The following is a 26,801-nucleotide window of genomic DNA, read 5'->3' as shown; positions in this document are numbered from 1 at the left end:
CAAAGGAGACTTGTCTTTGAGGTGAAGTCCTGGGAAGGGCCATTCCCAGATTTCTAATTAGCAGGAGATGCTAAAGCAGCACTTGGTCAATTATTTCCTTTGTATTTGCATATTGAAGCAATTTCTAGGCACCAGGACTGCTTGCACGGCGAGTCGCGGTTGTTGATTGAGCACCGTATAAACGACTTTCTGACCGCCGTGGTCCCGCTGGGTTGTACGTGGCTTCGGAGCGGGAGCCTCCCGGGCTGTCTCTGCGCTGGGAGGAATGGTTATGCCCGTCTTGATTTTGTGGTGACTGTTTAAACCATGTGTTTGCGTGAATAAAAATGTTATCGTTACTTTTAGATGCAAAGAAATAGCCATAGCTGTCTTAAATTTGAATTTGACGAACGCGTATTTAAAAACAAAACTCTGCTTCGCCGGCGTGCTCTTACTGAGAGTTCACGCAGCAAACTTTTTTATATTTTAAGAAAAAAATCACCAGTGTCTATTTGTACCAGGCGTTCTCTTTGAAGACATTACCTAAATGGCAAGCAAAATGCTTGTGTGCCATTTCATGCTAAAAGTATTTATAAACCTTGGTTTTTACAGTAGTCCTGTAGTAATGAAAATCTATTCTTATTTTTTACATATAGGCAAAAGAAAAGCAAGTCAGAGCTTAGGTGTAAAAACAGATGATGATAATGTATTTTGCTTTGCTTGAATCAAAACTTTAATTCTAGGATTTGCCTTTTCTGACAATTAAAATAAATAGTGAAGAACCAAAACCTCTGATGTTTTGTTTTTGGGGTTTTTTTTATGTCAGCAGTTCCTAAAGTGAGCTTTTGTTACCTTCTGAAGCTTATGCCAGTTTTGTCACTGTCTCCGTGGGAAGCGGGAGCAGGACCACGGCTTGTCCGGAGAAACGGCAGCGATTCACACGCGCAGAACCTTCTGTGAGCAAACTGTAGTTGCAGTGAATGCACTGGAAAAAAATCAACTGTAGCTAAAGTTAACAAAGTATTTTATTTTTATAAAAGTATTTTTAAGAATAAAAGGGGATTTTAAATATCAGTTTTAAAGGATATAAAGGAAAAAAAGTGTATACAGGAAACTGTTGCATGGCATTTTACTAAGTTTGCTTATATACAACATCTTTCCAAAGTCATAGATTTGCAAGAGACTTTTGTTTCCTGTCTCCCTTCCATCAAAAGGGTAGTGGAAGGAATGTTCAAATATCTGTAAAAACTCATTTTTTTAAATTTTTTTTTGCTTTAAGTTGTTTCATAATTGTCGTTTAGGTGGGCGTGCACAACTAGAACGGGAATAAAGTCTGTCTGGTGACCAACCTCCCTCAGCATCAACAGATGCTCTTTCTTTGTGTCTTTACTAAATACCAGCTTGAATGATCACATTACGTATTAAAACAGCAATATTTGCATTATTAACTATTTGTCTCAACAGGCAAAACCTTGATTTATTTTTTTTTTTTCTCAGAACATGATAAAAATGCAAATAGCAATATATTGTGGAGGAATTTTTCAGTCTTCCAGCCCTGCTCCATCTATCAAACCCTGTCGGGTTTTTGAACTCCCTTGGTCTGTCTTCCTCTGTTATCTATCAGACATTAAATATAAATGTGCTCTTAAATCCAGTTTTGCTTTTTAAAAATAATGCCTTGCAAGATATTTGCTATCTCTCAGCCACAACCTCATACTGTTATTTTAACCGCATCTGATTGAGGCTTATTTTTCCTTCTGTACTTAATTTATGCAACGGGTCTTTCATACTAGCAGAAAGGAAAAAATATGTACTGCAAGAATTCTATTTGGGGGGAAAAAAAGAGAAAAATGTACCAGCTTGCACGCAGAGGTGGTCACCTCCCTTTGCAGACTTGGTCTTTCCTGACGCTTTCTTTGGCTCCTTTGGAAAAAGTCCCTCTAGTACAGAGCCGGAGGAGCCCGAGATAATACTTGACCACGTCATTTCCTTCTTTCTCGGCGCTTGCCCTCCGCCGGGCCTGGCGCCAGGCTCTCGCTGCTTGGTGTGGCGTTACTCGCGGTTGCTGACGGAGCTGCAGGTGCTGTTGGTGCTGGGCATGGACAACGAGCTGCAGGAGATGAGTAAAGGCCAGTAAAAAAGGCTCTGATGGAAGCCAAAGTCCAAGGCCTGGCGCAAACTGGAGTGGACTGGCCTGGACTGCCCGAGCCCCAGGGCGGGTCATCAGTTATCCCCTTGGAAGGAAAAGTTCCCCAGTGCTCCTCTGAGCCTCCAGACGGCAAAACCCTGGGAAGCCCGACGTGGCAAGCCAGAGCGAGCCCTTGCACTCGGTTAGAGCTACGGCAGCAGTCGCCACTTGGAGTAATGGCCATTGCCTGAAAGTTCAGGTCTCTGTCCCTATGATGGATGGTAACCGCCAGGAAAGTTGAATGTCAGCTCTAAATCCTGACTGTAAAATAAATAAATTGTATCTTTACTTTTTTTGTAAACAACGCTATGAACTAGGAGTCTGAGGATCGCTTTTCAAGATGCATTTTTGCCCAACGCTTCACACGATTAGAAAATTGACCTGAACAAGTGTCATATTTCTTTCAGTTGAAGGCGTTTTAGTTCAGCAAAAATTAACCAACTTGTGAAATGCTTCAATTAAAATGTAACCATTTAGACCAATTAAAATGTAACCGCTGTTTGTCTTTCCTTAATCAGTCTGAAGACACCTGATTTCAGGCCACAGTCAGAAAAAAGGCTAGAACGGGTGTTTTCTGCCCCGAGCGGCACAGGACGGGGCTGGCGCTCACGGAGCAGAGGGGCAGCGTTTCCCAGCAGTTTCACACGGCCGGGCACAGAGGGCCTCTGTCCTGCCAGGGCTCTGCGGCAGGAGCCACAAAGGTGGCCACGGTGAGGACCTCTGGCGCCTGGAAACCTCCTCCCAGCTTTAACCAATTGTCCCCTGCCCTGCAGGTCCCAGCAGCGGGCGCCAGCCCTGTCCCCCTGCCCGGGCACTCTTCAGTCCAGCCCCTGCTTCCCAGCCTGCGTCTTCTCTGCCGCCTTGTCTTTGCTTCCCTTCTCTCTCCCGTCCTTGCTCTCATCCGCACCAAAGGAACGACCTCACTAAAGAATATTTTGACACCGTCATGACGGTACCAGCAACTTTTTGCTCTGACCGTGTGTCCTACTCTTTCCACCTGCCCCTTGTTGCTTTCTCCAAACTATAGAAATTAAAAGTATCTCTGCCGCTCCCAGCTCCATGGAGTCATGCTCTCGATTGTCTGGTCTCAAAATCCCGTGTATTTCAAAATCCTGGTGTTGTCCAAGAGTAGAGATACCTGCTCTTGCCCATGGCTGTATATGGATGACTTCTGAAGTAGCACCAACCACAAACGAACAAAAGTTTAGTTTTATTTTTCCTATTTTATAACCTTAGGTAGTGAAAGACACCAAGCTGTGGGGTGCGTCAACATGCTGGAGGGAAGGGATGTCACCCAGAGGGACCTGGACAGGCTGGAGAGGTGGGCCTGCGCCAGCCTCATGAAGTTCGACCAGGCCAAGTGCAGGGCCCTGCACCTGGGTCGGGTCAAGCCCAAGCACAAATCCAGGCTGGGCGGAGAATGGCTGGAGAGCAGCCCTGAGGAGGAGGACTTGGGGGTGTTGGTTGATGAGAAGCTCCACGTGACCTGGTAATATGCGCTGGCCCACGCTGCCCAGAGAAGCTGTGGCTGCCCCATCCCTGGAGGGGTTCAAGGCCAGGTTGGACGGGGCTTGGAGCAGCCTGGGCTGGTGGGAGGTGTCCCTGCCCAGGGCAGGGGGTGGCTCTGGGTGGGCTTTAAGGTCTCTTCAGCCCAGACCATTCCGTGATTCTGTGATTCTATGAAAGGTAGTTCTTGCACAGAGGCCTCTTCTGAGAAATAGATCTGCTGCTCCACTCGTGCCTGGCATGACAGTAACACATTCCAGAAATGTTTAACAGTCTTGTTACTCAAAAATGCTGTATTTTTAAAAAAATGTAGTTCAAAAATACACTGAAAGAAACTTTTACTACTTATTTTGAAAATGGACGTGTTCTTCTTTGCCGCAACCATCAGCAGTGCTGTGACCCGTACAAAACCAAAAGAAAAGAGATGGCTTGATTATGATTTTTGAGAACAAACTTCACCAGTCGACCCAGCGCCTGTGAAAGGCAATATCACATGAGGAGTGTTGCCCTGTTCCGTACCAGGTTGGCTAAACAGACCCAGTACCACGTCTGCGTCTCTTCCGATATGCTCTGCGGAGACACCCAAGAACATGCTGCAGAGAATGTTCTGCCGTGGACTACATCCCCACATCCAGACTGGGCTGCTGCTGTAGGAACTCCTCACCACGCTCCCACCTCAGCAGAGCGCGGGTGCAGAACCCGACAAGACGCACCAGCAGCGTCTGTGAGAACTGAACAAACTGGACTGGAGGATTACTTGTGCTTTGCAACTGGAAGACAACAAACAAGCCCCGAAGAAAACCAGTCCAGAATAAATAGTTCACAAAACAATGCCCAAAAGTCAGTTGCATAATAAGCCACTTAGCAAGTACTAGAAGCTTTCTTCCTAATCCATCTGTCACATGTTTTTATAGCTGAAAATAATTAACTGCTCACTATTGCTCAACAAGTAGGGGTCTATCTGAAATCACTTAATAACAGAAACAACGGGAGCACCAAGGCAAGGTACTGAGAATTTCAGCTGGTGTCTGAAAACAGAACTTAATCGTATTAATTTCTGTGTCAGGGAGCCCAAATTCAGGGGCAAAGAAAGGCAGGCTTCAGAGATGGAAGTTACTGTTTGGGTGGAGGAGAAATACAGAAGAAATTCAGAAGAAATCTGCTACAGCATTGCATGGTGGTGTTTGATGATAAGAGGATAAGGCGTCGTTCGGTCACTCTCTAATACGGATTCTAAAATATGTATGCATTACTTCGCACTAAAAACTGAAAACAGATTATCAGACTTTTGTTGGGATTTATCACATGAAGTGTATCTTTTCAAGGTGAACCAAAGAGTAATATCTTGTCCCCAAGCCCACCTCTCTCTCCGTGTCCCTGCAGGAGAACATAACCACTGCTGCACTTCCCCAGCATACCATACCCCTTTCTTTTGCTACAACACGGTGGATTTGATCTCTTCAGGGCCTTTATAAAAACCCGCACGAGTCTGAGCTTTGAAGTTCCGTTTCTTGAACTCCTCGGAGATTTCCAGGAAGGACTTTCCCTTTGTCTCAGGAAGGAAAAACCCAACGTAGAGAGCGGTGCAGACGCAGACCACGAGGAACGGGACGTAGCAGAAATGCGCTAGGCTTTTCTGAGGAGGAGGAAAAAGACAAGACAGCGTTGGTGACATTCTGTACACTGACAAATCGGCCACTCCTCCCTGTTTCTGCATGGACTAACTTCAGCCAGGGAGCACTTCTGTGAGCCCTGGTGAGGGCCTCCCGTGCCTGGATGCAGCAGCTCCCCAGCGTAGTTTGGGAGATTTGACACAGCAAGAAGAGTATCTCAAAATGTCTTTTTCTGTCTTTCTCACTCTATGTAATTGTACAGAACGGGGAGCCACAGCAGGAAATGAGACAGGATCGGATATTGTGGAGTTCTGCTCCCTTTTGCTTCAGGAATCACCTTAAGAAATGGTGCTAGGGTCTGGCCAAGGAGAATTACATCTCATCTCTAGTCCCAGCTGCTCTCAGCTGAGGACAGAGGAGGAATATCACTCATCCATGCCCCAAATTAATCTGCTTCCAGCCTCATATCGGGAATCACTACAGGGAACATGGAAGAAGTTTGGTTTAGAGGAGTTCTGGCCACCTTCCTCATAAAGATACTTTTCACGTCAGGGCTGCGTGTCTGCAGCTTGCGCTATTCCAGCCCCTGGCTCTCTTCGTGGTCACTATCAGAACCTCTTTCTCGTGTAAACCACGGCAGAGCTGCAGGTGATGGCTTTGCCTTGGGAACCCACCACAATGAAGGGAAAGGCCGTTCCGACCAGAAATAGGTTGAACCAGAGCAGAGAGCCACAGATCATGTAAGCAGCTGGCCGGGACATCTGATCAAACACCTCTGTGGGCAGAACTCCTGTTACACCGGCTGGAAAAAGAGACGGTAAGGAAGTTAATAATATTGTTGATACTATATTAAAAACAAAAGAATACATACTAACAAGCAAAGCCGACATGAAGCATATGAGAACAGTAAATTATTATTCAGTAAATTATTCTCACTAGCCAATGATGCCAGAACAAGTGGTAATAGAGATTAACTGCACCGGGGAAGTTTTAGGTTAAATATTAAGGACTGGCTAATTATTCAAACTCTCCCATCTCGGAATGAACTGCTGGGAAAGGTTTGGTAATCCACATCATTCTCACTAGGATCCGACTGTGAGAATGGCTTATTATTAATTCAACCCTATGACACTGTCAGGACTGGGACAAGAAATCACTGCCAACTCGTGTGGCATGTGACCCTGGCAGCTTGGCTCCTGTCTTACCTGCCTTCCTTCAAACTCCTGTGAGCAAACAGAGCCTCACACCTACTCACACACCGAGAAACCTCCACACACACACAGCCTGCGTGCTGCCCCCGCAACCACAGAAACTAGAGGGTTCTGCCAAGAAAACGCACGTTAGCAAGCTAACGAGTAGATGCGGAAATTGTGCTTCCAGGTATCTGCAAGTAAATAGTTGGACGGCATAGCCATCAACCTCCAGCACTGAGGGGAAGCATTAGAAATGCTGGTCTACAGCCCTAACCGGTAGAGCAGAAAGTGAAAACCTTGTTGTCTATTTAAGACAGGAATCACCTCCAAGTGCCATCACAAGATGGCTGTAAGGAGAAATGACCCAGAGAAGGGCACAGACCGTCCCTGCACAACGCTGACTCACCCGGGGCATGCCAGCCCCCGCAGACAGCTGAACACTGCTGGCAGGAATTCCCTCATGGCTTTGGCTGTGCTCTGGCTAAAGAGGGTCTGGGAGTTTCTGTAAGCTGCTCGCACACATCTCCAAGCCCTGGCGGCACGCAAAAGTTTCAGTGAAAACACTCGGGGAACTGACCTGGTCCGATTCCAAAGCTCAGGATGTAGGCGAAAATGCAGGCCATGCTGAGATACGGCATCCAGCTAATCTGAGTCTACAGTCACAAAGACCAACGGAAAACCAGTGAGGGCACTTACGCTTATTTGCCACCAGTAAAGACCCCACTCATATAAAAGGCAAAGCCCAGCTCCATTCCACTCAAATAATTAAATCAGATTTGTTACCTGCTGGCTCAGAGCGACCATGAAGATGATGGCCCATCCTGCCATGAAGATATATCCCCCCAGGAGCAGCGGCCTCCGACCAGCGTAGTCTATAATCATGTTCTACACAAAGTAACACAGTGAAATAAAGCAAGATCTTTAACTTGTGTTTATACTTCCCGCCTGCTCCCTCTTCCCATTTCAATACTCTGCGCCTAGCTCACTCTACAGCTACTTTAAGGATGTTGTCCGCTTCTTAGCAAAAAAAAAAAAAGAAAAGTCATTCAAAGGGAAGGGTCTGCTGGCAGGAGTCAGGCAAGAAGCGTGTTCAGGGGAGATGAGAACATCCCAGCTGCAGCCTAAACCTTGCCGCTATCCATACTGGCATGAAGCAAGCAAGTTACACTTTGTAGAGTTTTCAGACAGTGATGACAATGCAGCGTCTGACAAAATACTTCTGCATGAACCTGCCTGGACGTGGGTGCCGAGAGACGGCCTGGCTGCTGCGCAGAAAGGGCTTCCCGGGCATGAAAGGCAATGTAAATCCTAAATTTGTAATTAACAGCCTCCTCACTGCCTACAGTCTGCATGTCAGCTGAGTGCATTAAGAGTCTCACACAGGTGACAGAGGTGATCAGCTCACAGCTCCCCGTGCCGATTACAACATACGGGATTTTGTCCTGAGGAATTCCAGCCTCTTGGAACACATAAGCTGCATAGAAATACATCTGTGGAAAGAAGAGAGGAGAAAGCAGTAAGGGAAAATGTCTGAAAATACATCCCATTGTTCTTCCTGAAGGACCCCGCAGAGGATGGCTAATGTGCTGTCATACAGGCTATTTTGACAGCATCTCTCTGAATCCTGCCATAATGCACAGCTGTACTTTGGGAACCGAGCACCTGAGGTCTGAAGGTCTCCACAGGCAGAGCAGACCACTATTCGTTGCTCTCCTGCAGCAGGAATGTTAAACCCGAGATCCTGCACCTGTGTCCCGCGATACAGCGCTGCCGCTGAGTGCGGTGGCTGCGGGGCTGCTCACCGAATCGTTCCCGCAGAGCTGCATGGCGCTGCTCAGCACAACGATGCTCACCACCTGCCACCGCAAAGCTGGATTTCTGAAGAGCTCCCAAGGGTTCTTCGCTCTCTGACCTTTAACGGCAGCCTGCTCAGCCAGCATCTCCTCCAGCTCCGCACTGAGGTCACTGTTGCCTCTGAGCTTCCGCAGGGCTGCAAGGACAAGGGAGCCTCTTATCCCCGAACTTTACCTGTGGTTTGCCTGCTCCATGGGGTGAAGAATCGAGCAGCGAGTGATGGCTGCAGAAAGCCGTAGGACAGACTCTGTGATCATGGTGTTACCTTCACAGAGGTGGCCAGTTGCGGTGCAGCCACTTGAAGGATTTGGGGGGAAGGGAGTGCAAGTCCCCCACTGTTGTTTGACAAGAGAATACTTCCAACCAGTGCCATTCCAGCAGCCGTACTTCTGACTCAGATCTCAAGTGCCTGCCCTGGGAAATGCAGGCAATTAAGATGTTATGGGTACCCAGTACATATTTCCCAGAAACTAATTCCAGCCGCTCTGTATACGGGGATTTGTATGCTACAAATCTAAGCAAATCCCTTAATATGAATTGGCTTCAGATTTGGTCATGAGATCTTCGACCAGAATTTGTTTCACTTCACAGTTACCAAACATATTTGCCGTTGTGAACACGACCCACCTTTTGACCCTGCCACTGTAGTAAAAGTCTTTTGTAGGAAGATGTCTTTCAATTACCTCAATAGATGAAAAATATTTAAGATGACAGAATGTTCTTTAGTTTGGAAAGAGGAAGTGATCATATTTGGAACTTGATATGACACTTCCTACATGTCAAAGTTGTGGCACCACTCTCTAAAGGTTGGGCCCAAGCTTGTGCACAAAAGCAGGATGCAAAAAAGCGTACATTCATCTGTGTGCAGAATTATGGTGGTTGTTCAAACACATACCCAACCACTACCTGGGCACTGTTTAGTGGTGCAGCAGCTAACACAATCACAAACATATTTTGTACAGACCAAATATGGTCCTCTGGTTTAGAAAAACTTTATCCATGGGACCAGTGACATAGCCATGGTACTGGGCTTAAAGCTTTTATGTTCAGCTGAGGAGGCTGGCAGAGCCACCAAATAGGATATTTGTGTTGGAAAGAACTCTGCTTTGGACCAAACACGCTGGACTGTACGTTAAAAATATGCAATCAATCGTCTCACTGTTTATCTTCCCAGTCAGTAGATCTCACATGCTCAGTGAGCGGCTGACAGTCACCCTAAACTCACCAGAGATGCAGGATTCTTTATCTCCACGGTCAATCAAGAGGTATCTGGGACTTTCAGGGAACCAAGGCAGAGCCGTGAGCTGGATGAGAGCAGGCACCGCATTGCTAGCTAAAAGGAATGGCCAGCTCTCCTCCCCTCCTAGCAGCTCCCTGGAGAAAAAAAACAAGAAAATATAATTTGCTCAAAAAAACCCAAAAAACCATAATTTGCTCAGTACATTTTACAACTTGGCAAGAGCCCAGCACCCTCTGCTGCATGTGGGCACCAGAAAAGAAAGAAAAGAAAAAGAAAAAAAAAAGGAGAAGAAAGATTTAATAAGTATAAGCTGGGCTTCTTGCTCTACATACCTGAGTCCAACAACCTGCCCCAGCACCAACCCCAGGGCTGTAAACGATGCAGAGGTCAAGGCCACAGCTCCTCTGAGCTTCTTTGGGGCACTTTCCGCCAGATACATGGGCTGAATGTTCATGCTGACACCTGGGCAAGGCAGACAAACACTGACCTCAGCTTGTAGGCAGAGGAGACGAGGACAAATGCAGTCAGCCACCTCTCGGGCTGCCAGCTGGACTCTTCTGGTGCAGGCCATGAGATGACTGATCTACCAGTGCTTATTATTTACCTAAACCTTCAATTTCACTCTTACTCATTGTATAAGCTCCTAAACATATATTTCCATACTCCTAAGTAGCAGTGGATAACAAAACTGAAACCTGCCAGAGCCTCAGTCCTACGGTCTTTTCAGCACCAAATCTGAGGTTATAAGTGATGCTTCCCTCTAGTCCCCCATTTTGGGGGGAAGATCATATTTTTAGTCACTGTATCAATCATTATTTCCTTGGATGAAATTCTATAAAAGCTTTAATGTTGGTGCTTGTGCTGGTGAGTGACTGATAACGTTCTTACAAGCACGTAGGGATTGATTTTCAGCTCAGTTTCTCCCAGGTCTCCCCTCCCTGGGGGCAGAGTGCACACAGACACTCTCGTGTCTATTACACAAAAAACCCCACCTGTGTATGCTTTAAAAAAAAGTCCTTAGAAGCAAAATATAAAATCTGTATATACAGCTTCCTCATTCACGTACCTATGTGTGGACAGACCAGAGGATTAACTGCTTTAAGGTCTTAGATCATTCCTATTTAAATATCTTCTAATTGATACTTGTTATCATGTTATCGTGATATCTAATTGACATGACATCTAATTATCATGACATGTAATCATGTTATCACGTCCTGTTTCTGATGTTGCCTTACCTGCATTCACGCCAGTAAAAAATCTGCTGAGCATAATCATTTCAAAGGATTTTGCCATTCGGCTGAATCCCGACAAGACTGCGGCAATGATCACAAAGACGTTGTTGAGCAGCAGGGACATCTTCCTTCAGAAAGAAAAGACACGGTTGTGAGCACGTGTGTGTCCAGTTTAGTTATCAGATAAAACTTTTCACACGGCAGATCCAACCTGCCATGCCTGGAAGCTCAGGTGGGCTGCTCAGCTCCACCACAGAAGCTCCTGGTCACCCCGAGCCCTACATGAGGTGTCTGCATGCAGACGGCAGAGCAGGAATTTTGGTGTCTTGTGAAAGCAGGAACCAGCAGTGACAGGGCCTCTGCGTGGCTGGTACAGGTCATCTCCAGGTGCCAGCGTGACCACAGGGTGTCCCTGCAGTGCTGCCTCTGGACACACTGACGGCACTGTGAGCTCCTCACCCAGACTCACGGCTCTTACACACACACAGTTTCCCATTTGAATGGAGAGGAGTATTCAATAAGTCATGTGCATTTTGGTCTGAAAATGCTAATTTTTTGAAACGGGCATTTTTCATGTAATAGTACGATCTGTATAAAACTTTTGTCTGAAAGTTTTCCTGTGTCCCAGCAGAAATTCCTGGCCAAAACCAGGAAAAAAGAGAGCTCTATGGACCCATAATAGCCAGAAATTCTCTCTAGTCCCAGCTCACTGCCCTACCCACTCTTCAGCAGTCAGTCTTTTTTTCTCTTCTTCATGATGGGTATGATTTTATTCTAAAGCAGTATAAGAGGAAATCTCTAAACTTTTCATTGGATAAGGACACCATATCCTTTCCAGATCTTCGCAACCATGAAATATATGAGCGACAGGAGACAATCCTCCAGCCCCATCCCAAACCATAGTGGTGCCTGCTTCATCACAGAAGGGGAACAAACCAAAGTGACAGCACAGCCAGGAAAATTTTGGGGTCAAGAGAGAGGGAGGCAAAATCTATCTTCCTATTAGTTTATGTTAGTAACGCTAACTTTTTTTCTGAAGACAACTGGGGATAGAGCTGTGTATGAAAGATATGTGAGGACAGACAGACATTTTTCAGAGACTTAAGCACAGGGAAAAAAAGCAACTGCGAAGATTTAACAAATACCTCCTGAAATATTTCTGTCAAAAAGGTGGCTACAGATACACAGCCTGTGGGACATGAGGACCTGGTATGCAAAAACTGCTCTTTGCAAGCACCCTCTGTTTCTTCAGTGTCATTCCTATCAATTCCCAGAGTTAATTTTGAATAAAAATCCTTGGTCTGTTCCATCATGATTTCCTGTTTAAAAGGATGGCAGAAAACCAGGCACAAAAATGGTGGTGATTATGTAGGTGGTTACTGTGAATACGGAGTTGAGCTGAAATCCTTGTAGCACTTCAGCTGGGTCAGAATATGATGAGAAGGCAATACGGGGAAAAGAGCTGCTCCCCGCTGGGTTTTGAGACATGAAATACTGCCATATCTGGTAGTTTCTCCCTGCCAGCTCAAAATGTTAATGGCAGACTGATCTGTGACAGAAAACATATTCTTGTGACTCCTAACTACAGTGGGTATTGTGCTGTAGGGCTCATAATTTCTCTCGGACTAATGGAAGCTGCAAAGCTTAAATTAAAATCCAGCAGCCTCTTACCTGCCCAACATGATGGCCATGGGACCAGCAACAAGAGCCCCGGTGAGCCCTCCCAGCGGGTACGCGGAGACGGTGAGCGACCACAGCAGCAGTATCACGTTGCTCTCAAGGGGGACGCCGGTGCGCTCCAGCCAGGTCTCGTTCATGAAGGCCTGGATGTACTGAGAGGGAAGGACAGTGCTGCGTAACCATGACATGGAGATGATGGACACTGAGAAATACGAAGGCTTTCTTATCAATCTGTCTGCTTATTCTGTGTTCACGCCTCCAAACCTTTGGTTGAAAATGGCCTCCAGTTCTTAGATGTGTTTTTAACAGAGCGTTAAGAGTGTAAAACTGCAGCTGGTGAAAAGTTCTGCTTGGTTTGTATCTCTATGTGGTTATCTTGGATAATTTAAAAATGTATTTCATGGGGCCAACTTTGAATTTAAGGGCAAAAGGATGCAGGTTGGAAAATTTTAGAGTTAGATTTGCTAAGGGAGTTGAAACAAGGCTTTTGAATAAATTCTTGTGACACTAGGTGCTGCTCAAGGGTGGCTCTTGGCAACAAAGTCCTGTACCTCAGATGTGAATTATGCAGAGGGAACAACACAGCCTTCCCTTCCAGCCCTCAGTGTTAGCAGACCGCGTATTTCCAGCATCAGACCCCTGTTTACGGCCCGGCGGGGGACACGGAGGCAGGGTCTGTCCGAGGAGCAGGCTCTCAGACCAGCAGTACTTACGGAAGTTGGAGCATTGATGATGGAAATGTTGTAGCCATATTGGAAAGTGCCTCCAATCCCAGCGGCACATATTGTCAGGATCAGGACCTTGCTCTGAAGCTGAAAAAGACAGATAGAAAATGCAGAATAAAATAGCCCAACAGACATTTGGTCCGTTCACACTTTGAGTGGTGTGAAGATTAGAATAGGCTACAAATCTTATCGTAAAATGGGAGGTGCCAAAGACAGAACACCACCCCACCCCAATTTTTAAACTGTCTCCCTCTACTGCAGAATAGTATTAATAATTCATTGCCATTCACAAAGAATTTGGGATTGCTTTGGAGCAAAGGCCCGCAAATGTCTTTGGTTTAATATTTAATGTGTGTGCTTACAAAAAGTCAGTGCAAAACCAGTAAATACTGGTAGAGACTGGTGTTCGAGCTTCAATTAATGCAATTCATTACAAAAACCTGTACTCGCATGACGAATTATTCAAGGAGCATTGCCAAAGTTTAATTGCTGCCTCATTTCTAGCTGAGTTCTATCGGACGGAGCTTCCCTGTGGTGTGGGGGATCTTCTCATGGCCATTTATATCCAGTGCATTTCTGATTCATTGGCGTGCTATTTCTCCTACCTTGTCATGGTAATGACACATATTTTAATTACAAATAGTGTGCCCTTCCTACGCTGCTTCACATGTTGTACAGAGCAGACGATGTCTCTCTGATGAACTTATTACACAGTTGTTCTCACGTGTTCTTGTGTTTAGCAGTCTACAATTGCATATTCAGCCAGAGTATTTTCTAACTCTTCAGTATTATGATACAGCTGAAATACGTGTCCGACAGTGGGTCCTATACCATGTTCTGGTCTCCTGGAGGTCACTTCTTCATCAGTATTGCCTATTGCTTATATTGGCATCTAACACGGCTGCGATGCCTTCGGAAACACGGGCAGGTGAATGGGGCTGCTCCATGGGGCAGCATCCCGGGATGAGGGTGTTGCTGTAAAAGTGAGGTCTTTTGCCTTTCTGCAGGGTGTAGAACAAGCTGCCCTGGCTGACACAGGATGGCAGCTGAGAGCTCGCTGACAGGCTTGCAAGCGAAATACATGCATCTTTTTTCCCCTTGCAGGAGGACCCCCTGAATGTTACAGTATAAATGAGTGTCCCACATCAGAACACCCCAGGGGCTGGCTGTGGAGAGCCAGGGACACTGAGCAGAAAGCGTCTAAACAGTTTTGTTAATCTTTCCTCCTCTGACACATTTGTAAGCCTGAGGCCACTATTGCCTGGACACTTTCCTGTGTGACTCTGCCTTCAAATTGACCTACAGATTCTGCAGAGAAGCAGAGCTGCGTGTGAGCCGCATCATGTCTCCGTGTTCATCCCACCAGCAGTGAACATCCCCTCCTCCTTGCAGCCACACCACCCTGTTGGTTGGGCTCCCTCTGTGTCACCCTCCATCCTTCCCAGTTCACAGCTATTTTGTGCCTATGCCTTTGGTTTCCCCATCTGGACGTGAGATCCTGTGATTGGCAAGCTGTGCCCTGATGGTGTCCTTGGACTGGAAGCACTGTCCCATGTCTCAAGACCACTCTGAGCTTGCTGGGGGGCCCTGGTCTTTAGCCGGACACCTCCTGCACAACGTTCTGGGTGGCCCGGGGCCAGGATGGCCTCTGCCAGCCCCCTGCTTGCAAAATCCTGCCAGTGGGACAGCTCAGCAGGTGACATGAAGAGCCCATGCTCAGGCTTGGCTGATCACCAGTTAGCACAGGGCATCTCGGGCTAGTTTGTGTTTTGCTACATTAGTATGACCCCACTGACTCTGAGAAGAACTTAGATAAGCCAACGCTGGGGAGCTCTTTCTGCCCTACCTGCTTATTTTCTTCTTACAAGCCACCTACCAAAGAAAAGGAAAATTTTGCCCAGTCTCCCAATAGCTCTACAATCACAAATTCAAATAATCTAGTATTTTTCCTTTCCTCAAAGCCTTTTCTTGTAAATAACTTCCATACCAGCCTGAGACAGGACGTTCTCCCAGGACAGAACTGAAGCCAGACCGTTCCAACCCTGCAGCAAGAAGAGGCTGAGCTCTCCCCTGTCCCAGTCAGAAGCAGGTACATCTCGCTTGCACTTTCCTTGGCTACACCAATTCCCTGTCTTGTTACTGAGACCCGAGCTAAGGATTGCACACCCGGTATCTCTGCTCTCCCCAGTTATTCCAGTTCTACAAGTGACAGAGATTTCCTCTCCCTATAATAGCATGTTTACTGTTTTTTAATCACAGTGCCTAGGGATGTCCCACCCCTCCTGCCCATTTCCCTGCTTTCGTGATAGAGCACATCCCTTGTCAGGTCCTGTATCACAGAGCTCTTTCATGGCCACGGGCAAGGGAAAACGGTTTGTGCCTCCCTTCAGGAGCCACCAAACAGTTCTGCGCTCAGAGCTAAGCTGTATTTACAGGGTGATTTTCTCAAACCTTCCTTAACGCCCGGGTTCCGCACTACTGTCCCAGACGCTCTGGTGGCATGAAGCTGCCAGGAGAGCCACTAGTCTGTCAGCTTTATCCCAAGGACTGTGATGAGTTGGACAAATAATTCTACAAGAACCTGATAGTACTTATGCAGCCTTATAAAAATCAAAATTAAAAAAAATGATCTGTCAACAAGAATAGTAAAATAGATGTTTTTTACCAGTCTCTGCAGCTTGTTCATCCTCTTTGGTAGGTTTTCCTCTGTCTGCCAAAGCCTCTGGTACTCTCAGCAGTGTTCTAAAGGATTATTTAAATCTCCAGCATAGGAATGTGTATTTAGTCACCCATTACATTAGGATAAGACACTTGACTTGGCAGGTGTTTTGCCAGCTGATTTACATTCTCAAAACGGGGCTGTACATTCATTAGCAAGACAGTTCAATTAATTTTGTTGAAAGTACAGGACAGTTTGGGGAAATGATTCTGCAAGATCCAGAGCTCTCTAAATCCTCTTGAAGACCAGCATGGTTTACGGCATAAATTCCTTCACCAAGCGTCTGGCACGAGTAGCGCTTGTCTGATTAAGTGTGATCAAAGCAGGAGTAAACTACAGCTTTTCTTCTGACTGTACTTGTCCTGGAACCCAATCGAGGATCTGAAAGACAAACCAGACTATTTCCCTTGGTCCTGTCAGTGACAGGAATGAATGAAGCCCAAACTGTTCAAATCCCTCATTACGCCAAGCCCTTTCGCCGTACTCCTGTCTGTGGCCTGGTGACACACAGGCAATCCAGCTGTTGCTGACAGGGGACTGTACTCCAATTCTGGTGACACATGGGCAATCCAGCTGTTGCTGACAGGAGACCGTTCACTGGTGCACAGGAGGCTGCAGTCCCGTTCCCTCTCCATAGGCTGGCGTAGAGCAAGCAGCAAGACTTACAGCACTCGATTTTGTCAGCAAGCAATCATCTCTGGCTTTCAGTTCACAGGAGGCAGAGGGCTTTACTTTTACAGATGCCGTGTGGTTTTTTTGTTTCTATAGTGCATAATACACAATACGTATTACATTTTATATTATGGTTGGAACTAGATGACCTTTAAGGCCCCTTCCAACCCAAACCATTCTATGATTCTATGCTATCAAAGTGCATATTACAGAATATATAATATATCTACATAATATGTAGCGTTGCAGGTAAACCTAGTGCTGAGGTGAGCATGGGAGAGCAGGCTGCTGGGGGAAAAATGTTCTCAGCTCATTTTGAGCTGTCACACGCTCTCACACAGCATTATCCTGCTGTTTTTTAAGCCTTGTTCTCCCCACAGCCTCAGAGGATGGAGAGAAGAGCCCTTCTGAGCGCAATGGGGGCTGATTAAACCAAGGACTGTAACTGGGTTTGTGTTCGGGAGGTACTGATCGAGGAATCAACTGAGCTTCACCACAGCTGTTCACAGAGGCATGGTGGAGGAGCCTTCGTACGATGGATTTATGTCACGCCCTGGGAGTACAAAATTGAAACTCAGTTATTTTTTAATACCTTGGTTAAAAATTAAATAACTCTATGCAGCAGAAGGCCCTCCTCTACCCCCGAGAGCTCCAGCTAAATTCTAATGAGTCAAAAAGGTTTCACCCCACTGTAATAGTGGCTTCTTCAGTGACTTTTCATCTTTGTCTTTTGGCTTATCTTTCACTAGTATGTGAGTTTTACACTCTCCCCTTGTTAACTACGCACCATTTACTCAGGACAGAGTAGCTGACAGGCCTTGTGTAATGGGTTTGGCTCAAGTGGTAGGTGCTTCTTGTTCCAGAAATGGTTCACTTTCCCATGTCCGCTGCAGCAGACAGCACGGCAGCAGTAACAGCACGACAGGCTTGCTGCTTTCTGTCAGATGGAAAGGCACTGCCCGGCAGTGAGAAATGGTTTATACCCACAAATCCTGGAGACAGGGCCTAACAGAGACGGAGGCATATCACATTGCCAGCAATAATAGCAAAGCTGCTGTTTCACAAAATATCTGGTCTTTAGGAGTTAATCATGGTATTTTAACATCCTTTCATCCCGCAGAGTGCAATTTGTGAGGGGCCTGACAGATTTCAAAGTATTCAAAATAAGTGAAACTTTTTTTAAAAATTGCTTTGTCCCTATTCAGGTTTTACTACACCTGAATGGAAATATAAACCTGTTCTGCATCGCAGAAGTATTCTCTTACAAATGTGTAAGTAGGGATGTGGTGCTGCATCAGCTGCAGCCACTAAGTGGCAGAAGAAGTACAGAATTTCCTACATTAGGCTCCAAATCAAACATGCCAGCAGTTAGCCGCCTCTGGCGTGTAGCGGGGTCAGAGGGCTACTTCTAACAGCCTCCCAAATGATAATGTGTTCACAGGGGAAATAGGCGTTAACTGTATGTATCTGTAGAAGTTAACAGCGACTGATGCATGGTTTAGGCAGAGCGTATCAAGAACAGTAATACCTTCAAAAAGGAAAGCTCTAGTTTCTTCCTGCTCTCTAGTCTGAATGAGACCAGGTTTGGCTAGATCTCTTCTAGGAAGAAAAACTCGTATTCTGTTCTTGGCAAGAGCCTTCCCTTTTTTCCTGCACTTTATAAGCAGGGACCACCTAGTGCAGGCCTTCGTCCCCTCAGGTGATGGTGTACAGGAGTTTCAGCCTGCAGCTACCAGGTGGAGTGTCCCTGGTTGTTCTAGTCACTGAGATATGTCATGGGAGCCTTTGAGGGATTTTTCCATTTCCAGCTCCCTAGACAGAGGCCAACATGTCAAAGCACGTCTCTAGTTCCACAAGAGGCAAAGGAATGCAGCTCACCCAGGCAGTCTGGTCTCCATCCGCTCCCTGGGCCTGAGCACCATGAATCTGATCCATCTGTCTCATTTCTGTTGCCGTCAAACATAGAAATATATCTATCAATGACGTGGTCAAGGACTGCCTGCTTAGACCATTGCACTGTCTTATTTTTGCAAGACAAATATATGCACATTCTTCTATTTAACAGAAGATAACGGCAGTATTTGCCACAGTCCAAAGGAAATCCTGGAGGCACTGGACATCATGCACAAGGGCAGGTGCTGCCAGGGCATGTGTTTGCACCTTCTGCTGGGCCTCCCAACAGGCTTTCCTCATCCTCTCCTTATTTCATCTCTGCCTTCTGTCCTGGTTTTGGCTGTGATAAGAGTTAATTTTCTTCCTGGTAGCTGCTGTGTTTTGGAATTAGTATGAGAATAATATTGATAACACATATTACAGAATCATAGAATTGTTAGGGTTGGAAGGGACCTCAAGGATCATCTAGTTCCAACCCCCCTGCCATGGGCAGGGACACCCCCCACTAGATCAGGCTGCTCAGAGCCCCATCCAGCCTGGCCTTAAAAACTTCCAGGGATGGGGCTTCCACCACCTCTACCTGTTCCAGTGTCTCACCACCCTCATGGTGAAGAACTTCTTCCTAACGTCCAGTCTGAATCGACCCATCTCTAGTTTTAATCCATTCCCTCTAGTCCTACCATTACCCGACATCCTAAAAAGTCTCTCACCAGCTTTCTTGTGGGCCCCCTTAAGATACTGGTAGGCCAGTACAAGGTCTCCTCGGAGCCTTCTTTTCTCCAGACTGAACAACCCCAACTCCTTCAGTCTGTCCTCATAGGAGAGGTGCTCCAGCCCTCTGATCAGCCTCGTGGCCCTTCTCTGGACACGTTCCAGCACGCCAATATCTTTCTTGTAGTAGGGGCTCCAGAATTGGACGCAGGTGGGGTCTCACACCAGAGTGGAGTAGAGGGGGAGAATCACCTCCCTCGACCTGCTGGCCACGCTTCTCCTGATGCAGCCCAGGATACGATTGGCTTTCTGGGCTGCAAGTGCACACTGATGGCTCATGTTGAGCCTCTCGTCCACCAGCACCCCCAAGTCCTTTTCTTCAGGGCTGCTCTCAAGCCAGTCACTGCCCAGCCTATATCGGTGCTTGGGATTGCCCCGACCCAGATGGAGGACCTTGCACTTGGTCTTGTTGAACTTCATGAGGTTGGCACGGGCCCACCTCTCCAGCCTGTCGAGGTCCCTCTGGATGGCATCCGTTCCCTCCAGCGTGTCAGCCGCCCCACACAGCTCGGTGTCGTCGGCAAACTTGCTGAGGGTGCACTCTATGCCACTGTCCATGTCGAAGATGAAGGTGTTAAATAAGACTGGTCCCAGTACTGATCCTTGAGGGACTCCACTTGTCACTGGCCTCCACTTGGACAGGGACCCATTGACAGCCACTCTTTGGGTGCGGCCGTCAAGCCAGTTCTTTATCCACTGAATTGTCAGTCCACCAAACCCATATTTTATCAGCTTGGAGACCAGGATGTCATGTGGGACAGTGTCAAAGGCTTTGCTCACGTCCAGGTAAATGACATCAGTTGCTCTCCCCTTGTCTATTGATGTTGTGACCTTCTCATAGAAGGCCACCAGGTTTGTCAGGCATGATTTGCCCTTGGTGAAGCCGTGTTGATTATACCCAATCACCTCTTTGTTATTCTTCTGCCTCAGCAGTGCCTCCAGGAGGATCTGCTCCATAATCTTACCAGGCACAGAGGTGAGACTGACTGGCCTGTAGTTCCCTGGTTCATCCTTCTTTCCCTTTTTGAAAATAGGGATTATGTTTCCCCATTTCCAGTCAGTGGGGACCTCACCAGACTGCCATGACTTTTGGAATATAAGGTTTAGCAACCTCATCCGCCAGTTTCCTCAGTACCCGCGGGTGTATTGGTTTAGTTGTTGCTGAGTAATGCCTATATTAAGTCAAGAACTTTTTGAGCTTCCCACAGAAGCGGAGAGGGAGCACAGACACAACAAGCTGGGCAAAGGGATATTCCATACCACAGACATTGTGCTCAGCGTATAAATGGGGGCTGTCTGGGGGGCAGGGATCCAGGATCACTGCTCAGGATGGGCTGGGTAATTGATCATTGGGTGGTGCGCAACTGTATTGCATCACGTTTTTTGTATATTCTTTTACCATTATTATTATCATTATTGCTTTCTCTTCCACTACTTTTCTATTAAATTCTTTATCTCAACCCCTCAACGAGGGTTTTTTTGTTTTTCCTTTTTCTCCCTCTTCTCCCTGTCCTACTGGGGGGGGTTTGGAGAGCGAGTGAACAGCTGTGTGCTCCTAGTTGCTGGCTGGGGTTAAACCATGACACCTTCCCTGATCTGGGCAGAGCCACCTTCTCTCTTCAAAACCCATTCCTGGTGCTTTTATGTGGGGGTTAAAGCAGAGAGCTGGCAAGCTATGCAACCAAAAGAGGCAACTGCCTATGGCAGCCTCGGGTCAGAGAAGGGAAATAGCGGGTGAGCTTATCACAGCCCCAAGAAATGAGTGAAGTCCTGGGGGTAGGCAGTGAGATACTGCGGGTTGTGGCACAGGCTCTTCACAACCTGTTCCAGAAGGGGCATGAACTGGCTGTTGCTGTGGCTTGATCCATGTGTGCAGCTGGCTGGCTGGAAGTGGAAGTTCCTGGAGATTGTCCTCTGTCTTTCCTAGTAACCACTGCTTTGATGAGGAGTGGATGGACAGATTTTTTTCTTCTCCATAGCATCTATATGACTCCTGCTTTGATGCTGACAGGTGTTCACACTGATTGTGTTTCTAACTGGCTTCCTGCTACACCTTCAAACAAACAGCATTCCCAGTGTTCAGTCCTTCGGATAAGTTCTCACAATTTCAGTCACAGTTGGTGTAGATGAGAAATCTCCAGTCTTGGGGTCTGTCACCAGGGAATAACCACCACACTGCAGTTACTCAAACTCCTGCCTTTGGAAGCCTTCACGTAAACCCAGCAGGTTTCCAGCACCACCACGGGGACCTACCACCCTCTTTCCCTCAAATGCTTTTTGACTGAACTCAAACATGCCATAACCAAGGTGAAATATGATGCCATGAGCATGGGAGAGTAGTTCTTTGGAGAATGAAGGCAGTCTCTGCCTGTAATTATCTGGCTGCAGAAATAAGTAGTAATCCTGCCATTGGGAAAGACCATCAATACTTGCTCTTTGATCTGCCATGCACTGATACGTTCCTATGTTTTAGAGTGTTTTACCCTGGGATCATCTGGACCAACTGCAATTACACTGCAACAGAAGAAAAAGGGCCCCATTTCCCTGTGGAAAGCTTGGATCTACAGGATGAATTCTGCCTACAAATGCTAAACTGTAAATTGCAGAAGAGATTTGGAGCTGCCCCCTGGCTGGTTGCTGGCTCTCTCCCAAGCTCCAGCCTGGCTATTTCTGTAAATCCTTCTCTCTTTCCTGTAAGGACCATCACAGTGAACCATGAAATACCTCTGTCTGCTCGTCCTGACTCTTGCAGGACTTGCTCAGAATACAGAAGACAAACAACACCATCTACAAACAAGCAGCTTTCTCAAGAAACATCTAGCAGGACTGCTGGTTTTATGGGGAAAGCAATGTTTATGGAACTTAGCTGTTACAACGGATTTTCTTTGTAGGAAATGAGTGCCCTGCTGTGACACCATTATTCTCAGTTACAGCAGTTCACTAATGTTGCTTAGAAAAAACCCACAATTTATGTAAGTTCAAGACACTGTATAAGAACTTCAGGAAATGGGCTTCATTGCGAGGCTTCTCAGGGCAGGGACCCAATGCTGACAGAGCTTCTGCTACCACACAGAGTCACTGGGATGCTTTCCAGACCAGAGGAGATACATGGGAGCCGAGTCCTCTGAGGACACAAGGGCTGACACAGCCAAGGGAACTAGCTGCTGTTGGATCAGCAGTCTGCATTTTCATCCTCCTGATAAGCCATAGAGCTTCTCTGGGAAAACTAAGAAAGCCCAGAATACTAAAAATTGAAACACCCTTTTCTCAGTCCATTGCAAGCTGTAGGTCAGGCTGTGGCTGAATTATTTCCTTTCCTGCCTTCTTTATATCAGACACTGATGCAGGCAGTTAGTCGGAGCTGGGTGACCTGAAGGCCAGAGAGAACAAACTGCTTGGATGAGCAAAATCTCTGCTCCTGTGTGCACAAGAAGAGTGTTTAAACTTTGCCAAATGGCAATGAATGTTGCTGAATGTTCCCATCAGAGAAGAGGAAAATATGTGCAGCAGCGTCCGAGTGTCAGACTCATCCTGATTTCTTATTTAACACTCACTTCAGATAGAGTTTTTTATTAGAGCTGTCTCTGGGTTTATTGAGAGGCACCTGGACCAGGACACAAAGTCCTGCCTCTGGTAAAAACCAAAGTACAAATACCATTTCTGACTCCTTGTAGGGGTCTTCGACAGCTGGCAGCATGCTCAGACGTATGTGCTGCTATTGTGAGCTGAACATAGACCTCTTTTTATAAGAAACAAGCATTGTTTTTCAGTCGTCTTGTTGATTTGGCCACGGTGATTATGAAATGGATGTTACAAAATAAAGGCCCTTGAAGGATATTCCCCACTGACAGCTGTGGTAGGTGACCTATGGTACAGAGGACAGATCACAAGGCAGAAGAATTTAACAAGAATTATTAAGCACTGGAAAAAAATCACTGTGCAGAGAGACAGATGTTTTCTTGCTTGATGTCTTCAACCCATGATCAGAAGCTGTTTTGGATGAGGCGCTTTATTTGGATATGTGATCAGGCTCTACTCAAGGAAATTTAGGTGAGATATTGTCTTTCTCGTGATATGCCAGATGCAAAGCTATATTTTTGAACTTAAAAACATAAGAAATAAAAATAATATAAACTTTGATTTACAGCAAACCTTGTGCAAACCACATGTCCTTGGAGGGCTGAGCTCTAAGTGCTATCTTTAGTTTCTTTCTAACAAGCAAACAAATAAAAAACCCCATCCAATTCTGTATGATTCACTTTCTCCTGACTTTAGCCATCACACTGTAGAGTTAGCTGATTTGGGACAGGAAATCCTTCCATGAAGGAGAAAGAATTTATATATGGCCATTAAACATTGAAAAGTAAACATTTTAAGTGCCTCAGGCGGTTATGATTACACAGCTTATCTATGCACAGTGAGTAGATGGAGCCTTGTTTCCAAAATTGGAGCAGAAACTCTTAGCGACTACTCTGTGGTGGATCTTGGCACCTGCTGTCCCATGCCACTGAGGACAGCATCTGAGAGCTGAAATAACCTTCCAGTAAGGTCCCTCTGGCTGTTGTGGCTCACTCGTAGGGGAGCTCAGTGCTGCTCTTTCTGAATCTGTTCCTAGTACCAGTGCATGTCACGCAGCGACCTCCTCTACACTGGGGCTAACAGGGATCTCAGGTGTGGCGTGTCCTGGGGAGCACTGGGGTGGGTGAGACCTTGTAGAGCACTTGCAGTGTCTCATACCCTGGTGGGGGGGTCTCTGAGAGTGCGCGGTGGGGAGGTATCTTTGCTTTCGAACGAAGAAAAGAATTGGGGCTCTACTGGAGGACAGAGCATTACTCCAGCCAACACGGGTGGGGTTGGGTGGCCAGGGAATGAGCTTTCTCCGTTGTGTGCCCTATAGCCCAGCTGGAGGAGCTGCCGATGTGTCACCAGGCCAGGTATGACTTCGTCACAGTAGGGCACATTGCAAAAGGTCATCAGATGAATTTACAAACAAAATGCCAGTGGTGTTAAAGAGCAGAGGACACATGTCACCGGCTGGACACTCACCAAGTGGCTGGGGGTTGGTCTCCTGCCCCATCAGCTGCTGATGGGGGTGGGCACCCCTGGCCAGGGCGCCAAGGCTCGTTAAGGCCTGTGCTGACATGGCGCACAGCTCCTTTCATCCTGCGACCCCGGAGAGTGCTGTGCTGGGCAAACTGGGGGCTGCTGCCTTTAAACAAAGCATCTGTTTATTCTTGAAACAATTAGTGAGGGCAGTTACATTTTGAACTCGTTACTGAGCCCAAAACAATTACGATAAAAACGAGTTCCAGATGGGCTCAAAAGGAGTTGTTTTTGTCTCTACTAAATTAGAATGGATTCCATGTCTTCAAGTTCCTCTGGCATTTATGGACAGGAAACATGAATTACACACACAATAATTTACTACAAACAAAAGAGATGAACACTGCAACAGCCCATTTATCTTTGCTCATGTGCCTTCTTGAGGTTTATGTGCTGTTTAACTCATGGGGAGAGTTAATAGTTTTTTTTCTTTGTTTTCTAACTCTTTGCTATTTTGGTTTGCAGAAACTGAGACAGGAGTTTCTGTTGCATGGTTAAGCTTACCTGCAACCCCAGGGAAATGCTTGCATGTTCCTTAAAATCACCTCAGAAATGGGAAAAACAAAACCAGAGGTAACAGGAAGGTCCAGCAGCGGTCTGTCACTGTGTACACGCAAAACTTTTCCTTTCAGAAAATATATATATTATTAAATCAAAGGCCAAATGAATCCACAGTGGTGAGTGTGCAACACACACTAGTTCTTCTTTTCCAGGAATATTTTCTTGTGAGTGGGTCTGTGGATTGTAAACGTTTACAGTACAACAGGTTACTATCACTAAGCCTGCAGATGCAGAACGGGTAAATACGCTCTGTAAAAGAGATGTCGCTAGTACCATCATGTTTCACTTTTTCCTGTGAGTGACTTGAGCAAAGGTTACAGATGGGAGTTCTTCCAGTTCGTTCCTCGGGCATCTCCAAGAGCCCCCAGACAGAGACCTTCTTCAAAGTCCATCCAAAACAGACTGAAGTCTGGGCATCAGACTATTTTTATGGAAACTCTGAGTTTCTGCTGTCTTGGGTTTTGAAACTGATGCTGCACGTATTGTCATGAATTCAACCGCTTCCAAAAGGAAGGGGAACCCAGAAGATGGCAGGCAGCAATGGTACGTCATCGCTGCTCAGACCTGTGCTTACATCTGCTCTGGGTCCCTGGGCAGGGGGAGGGCAATAGGACAAAGCAGGAGGAAATCAGCAAAGAAACTCCTGAGCAGTGTTTCTTCGGGCAGGCCCTCACACCTTCTTGCAGCTAAGACAAAGAGTTTGGGTTTGCTTTTTTTTTTTTTGGCTTTTAGTTAGATTCCATGATTTGATAGAAGACTGCAAGTCAGCATCACTACAAAGGTGTATAATGCGAACTCAGCTAGGCTGATGCAAAGTTGCGGAAGGATGTAATTCCCAAAACCCATAAAATGTGACATGGATTGTAATAAAGACTAAAGCTACGCCTGGGCATACTGTAGTGCATGAAGTCAGCTTGGCTGAGCTCCGAACTCAGAGCTAACGAATGTACCCTTGAAGAACAGAAGGCTGGTAACAAGGGAGCATCCCTTTGCAGAAGGTGCAGAAACCAGCCGAAAACTGGACAGCTGCTGGATGAAGCATAAAGTCAACAAAGATTTGCAGTAACTGGGGAAAAGGTAAAGGCGGCAGTGGGAGATCGTGACCACCCACTCAATTAGAGACTGAACAGACCTTCCCCCCCGCCAGTGGAGCATGCGCATACCAATTAAAAGGCAATGTGACTTTAAACGAAAGCAAGGGACCGTACTAGCCAACAGCAATTGTTAAGACAAGGTACTAACGAATAGTTATAATTAATGGTGTGTATTTCTGTGTTTTGAACCATACGAATATTTCGAGGAGTTTATAGGCCGGGGTGCTATTACCCATCTCTGCAGAAATGATTTAAATAAATAATACCTCTATTCTGCGTGTACACTGGTGTCTTGAACACTGGGTAAACGACCCCGCTTTGGCACAACACGCTCATCGTCCAGCTGGGCTCTGTTCTTCATCACAGGCGGTGGAAAACATAAACTCCCTTCCTCGCCGGTAGTTTTAAAGGAAACTCTCGGGGCTCACTGCGCTGTGATGCGGGAACCCAGGGCCAGGCCTGCTCCCCCCTCTGAAGCCCGGCTGGCGGTAACCAGGGCGGGCGGCTCCGGGGAGCACCGTCACCGCGGGCTGTCAGGGTTATGCAGGGCTCTGACAGAGCCCTTTCAGAGCGCGCCGTGACACATCTGGCGGGGCGGGGCACCGGGGCTGGCGCAGGCCGCCCGCTCTCCCCTCAGCAGCGGCCGCCCGCTCTCCCCTCAGCAGCGGCCGCCGACGCCCGCGCGCCCGAACGCCGCCGGACCCGACCCGCCTATTGGCCCCTCCCAGCGCCCCCAGCTGCCGCTCACCGGGGCTGCCCGCTGCCATTGGCTGGG

General features: G+C 46.9%; 2 protein-coding genes across 7 annotated transcripts in view; one reads left to right on the top strand and one right to left on the bottom strand.

Annotated features, from left to right (window-relative positions):
- The window catches only part of TANGO2 (transport and golgi organization 2 homolog), a 32,697-nt gene extending 31,369 nt beyond the window's left edge, over positions 1–1,328 (top strand). For 2 of the 4 annotated variants that reach the window (XR_012589806.1, XM_074606738.1), the window contains one exon: positions 809–1,328. Coding sequence is in view for 2 of the 4 variants with exons in the window: in XM_074606738.1 (XP_074462839.1) it covers positions 809–815 (7 nt within the window). In the remaining 2 variants the exon portion in view is untranslated. Of the gene's footprint in view, positions 1–805 lie in introns of all 4 variants that reach the window. The other 2 variants (XR_012589807.1, XM_074606736.1) reach the window with 1 other exon arrangement.
- On the bottom strand, positions 827–26,756 carry SLC2A11 (solute carrier family 2 member 11). Of its 3 annotated transcripts, XR_012589805.1 has the most exons (14): positions 26,293–26,756; positions 15,879–17,157; positions 13,202–13,300; positions 12,480–12,640; positions 10,812–10,936; positions 9,906–10,035; positions 9,559–9,707; positions 8,282–8,469; positions 7,859–7,969; positions 7,263–7,364; positions 7,057–7,132; positions 5,961–6,088; positions 1,836–5,309; positions 827–964 (listed from the first exon to the last, which is right to left on the bottom strand). XR_012589805.1 is itself a non-coding variant. In XM_074606725.1 (13 exons), the coding sequence occupies exons 2-13, from the start codon at positions 15,897–15,899 to the stop codon at positions 5,109–5,111; spliced, it is 1,491 nt and encodes a 496-aa protein (XP_074462826.1). In that variant the 5' UTR covers positions 15,900–17,157; positions 19,208–21,674; the 3' UTR covers positions 3,214–5,108. The 3 variants fall into 3 exon arrangements, 2 of the variants coding, with proteins under 2 accessions (XP_074462826.1, XP_074462827.1); XM_074606725.1 differs by lacking the exons at positions 827–964; positions 26,293–26,756 and adding an exon at positions 19,208–21,674 and having other exon boundaries at positions 3,214–5,309; XM_074606726.1 differs by lacking the exons at positions 827–964; positions 26,293–26,756 and adding an exon at positions 18,483–18,531 and having other exon boundaries at positions 3,214–5,309.
- Positions 26,757–26,801: the final 45 nt, after the last annotated feature.

This window comes from Larus michahellis, chromosome 13, assembly GCF_964199755.1.
Source record: "Larus michahellis chromosome 13, bLarMic1.1, whole genome shotgun sequence".
NCBI classification, from domain to species: Eukaryota; Metazoa; Chordata; class Aves; order Charadriiformes; family Laridae; genus Larus; species Larus michahellis.
The sequence above is the reverse complement of the archived record's forward strand: the minus strand, read 5'-3'. Positions and strand labels throughout refer to the sequence as shown.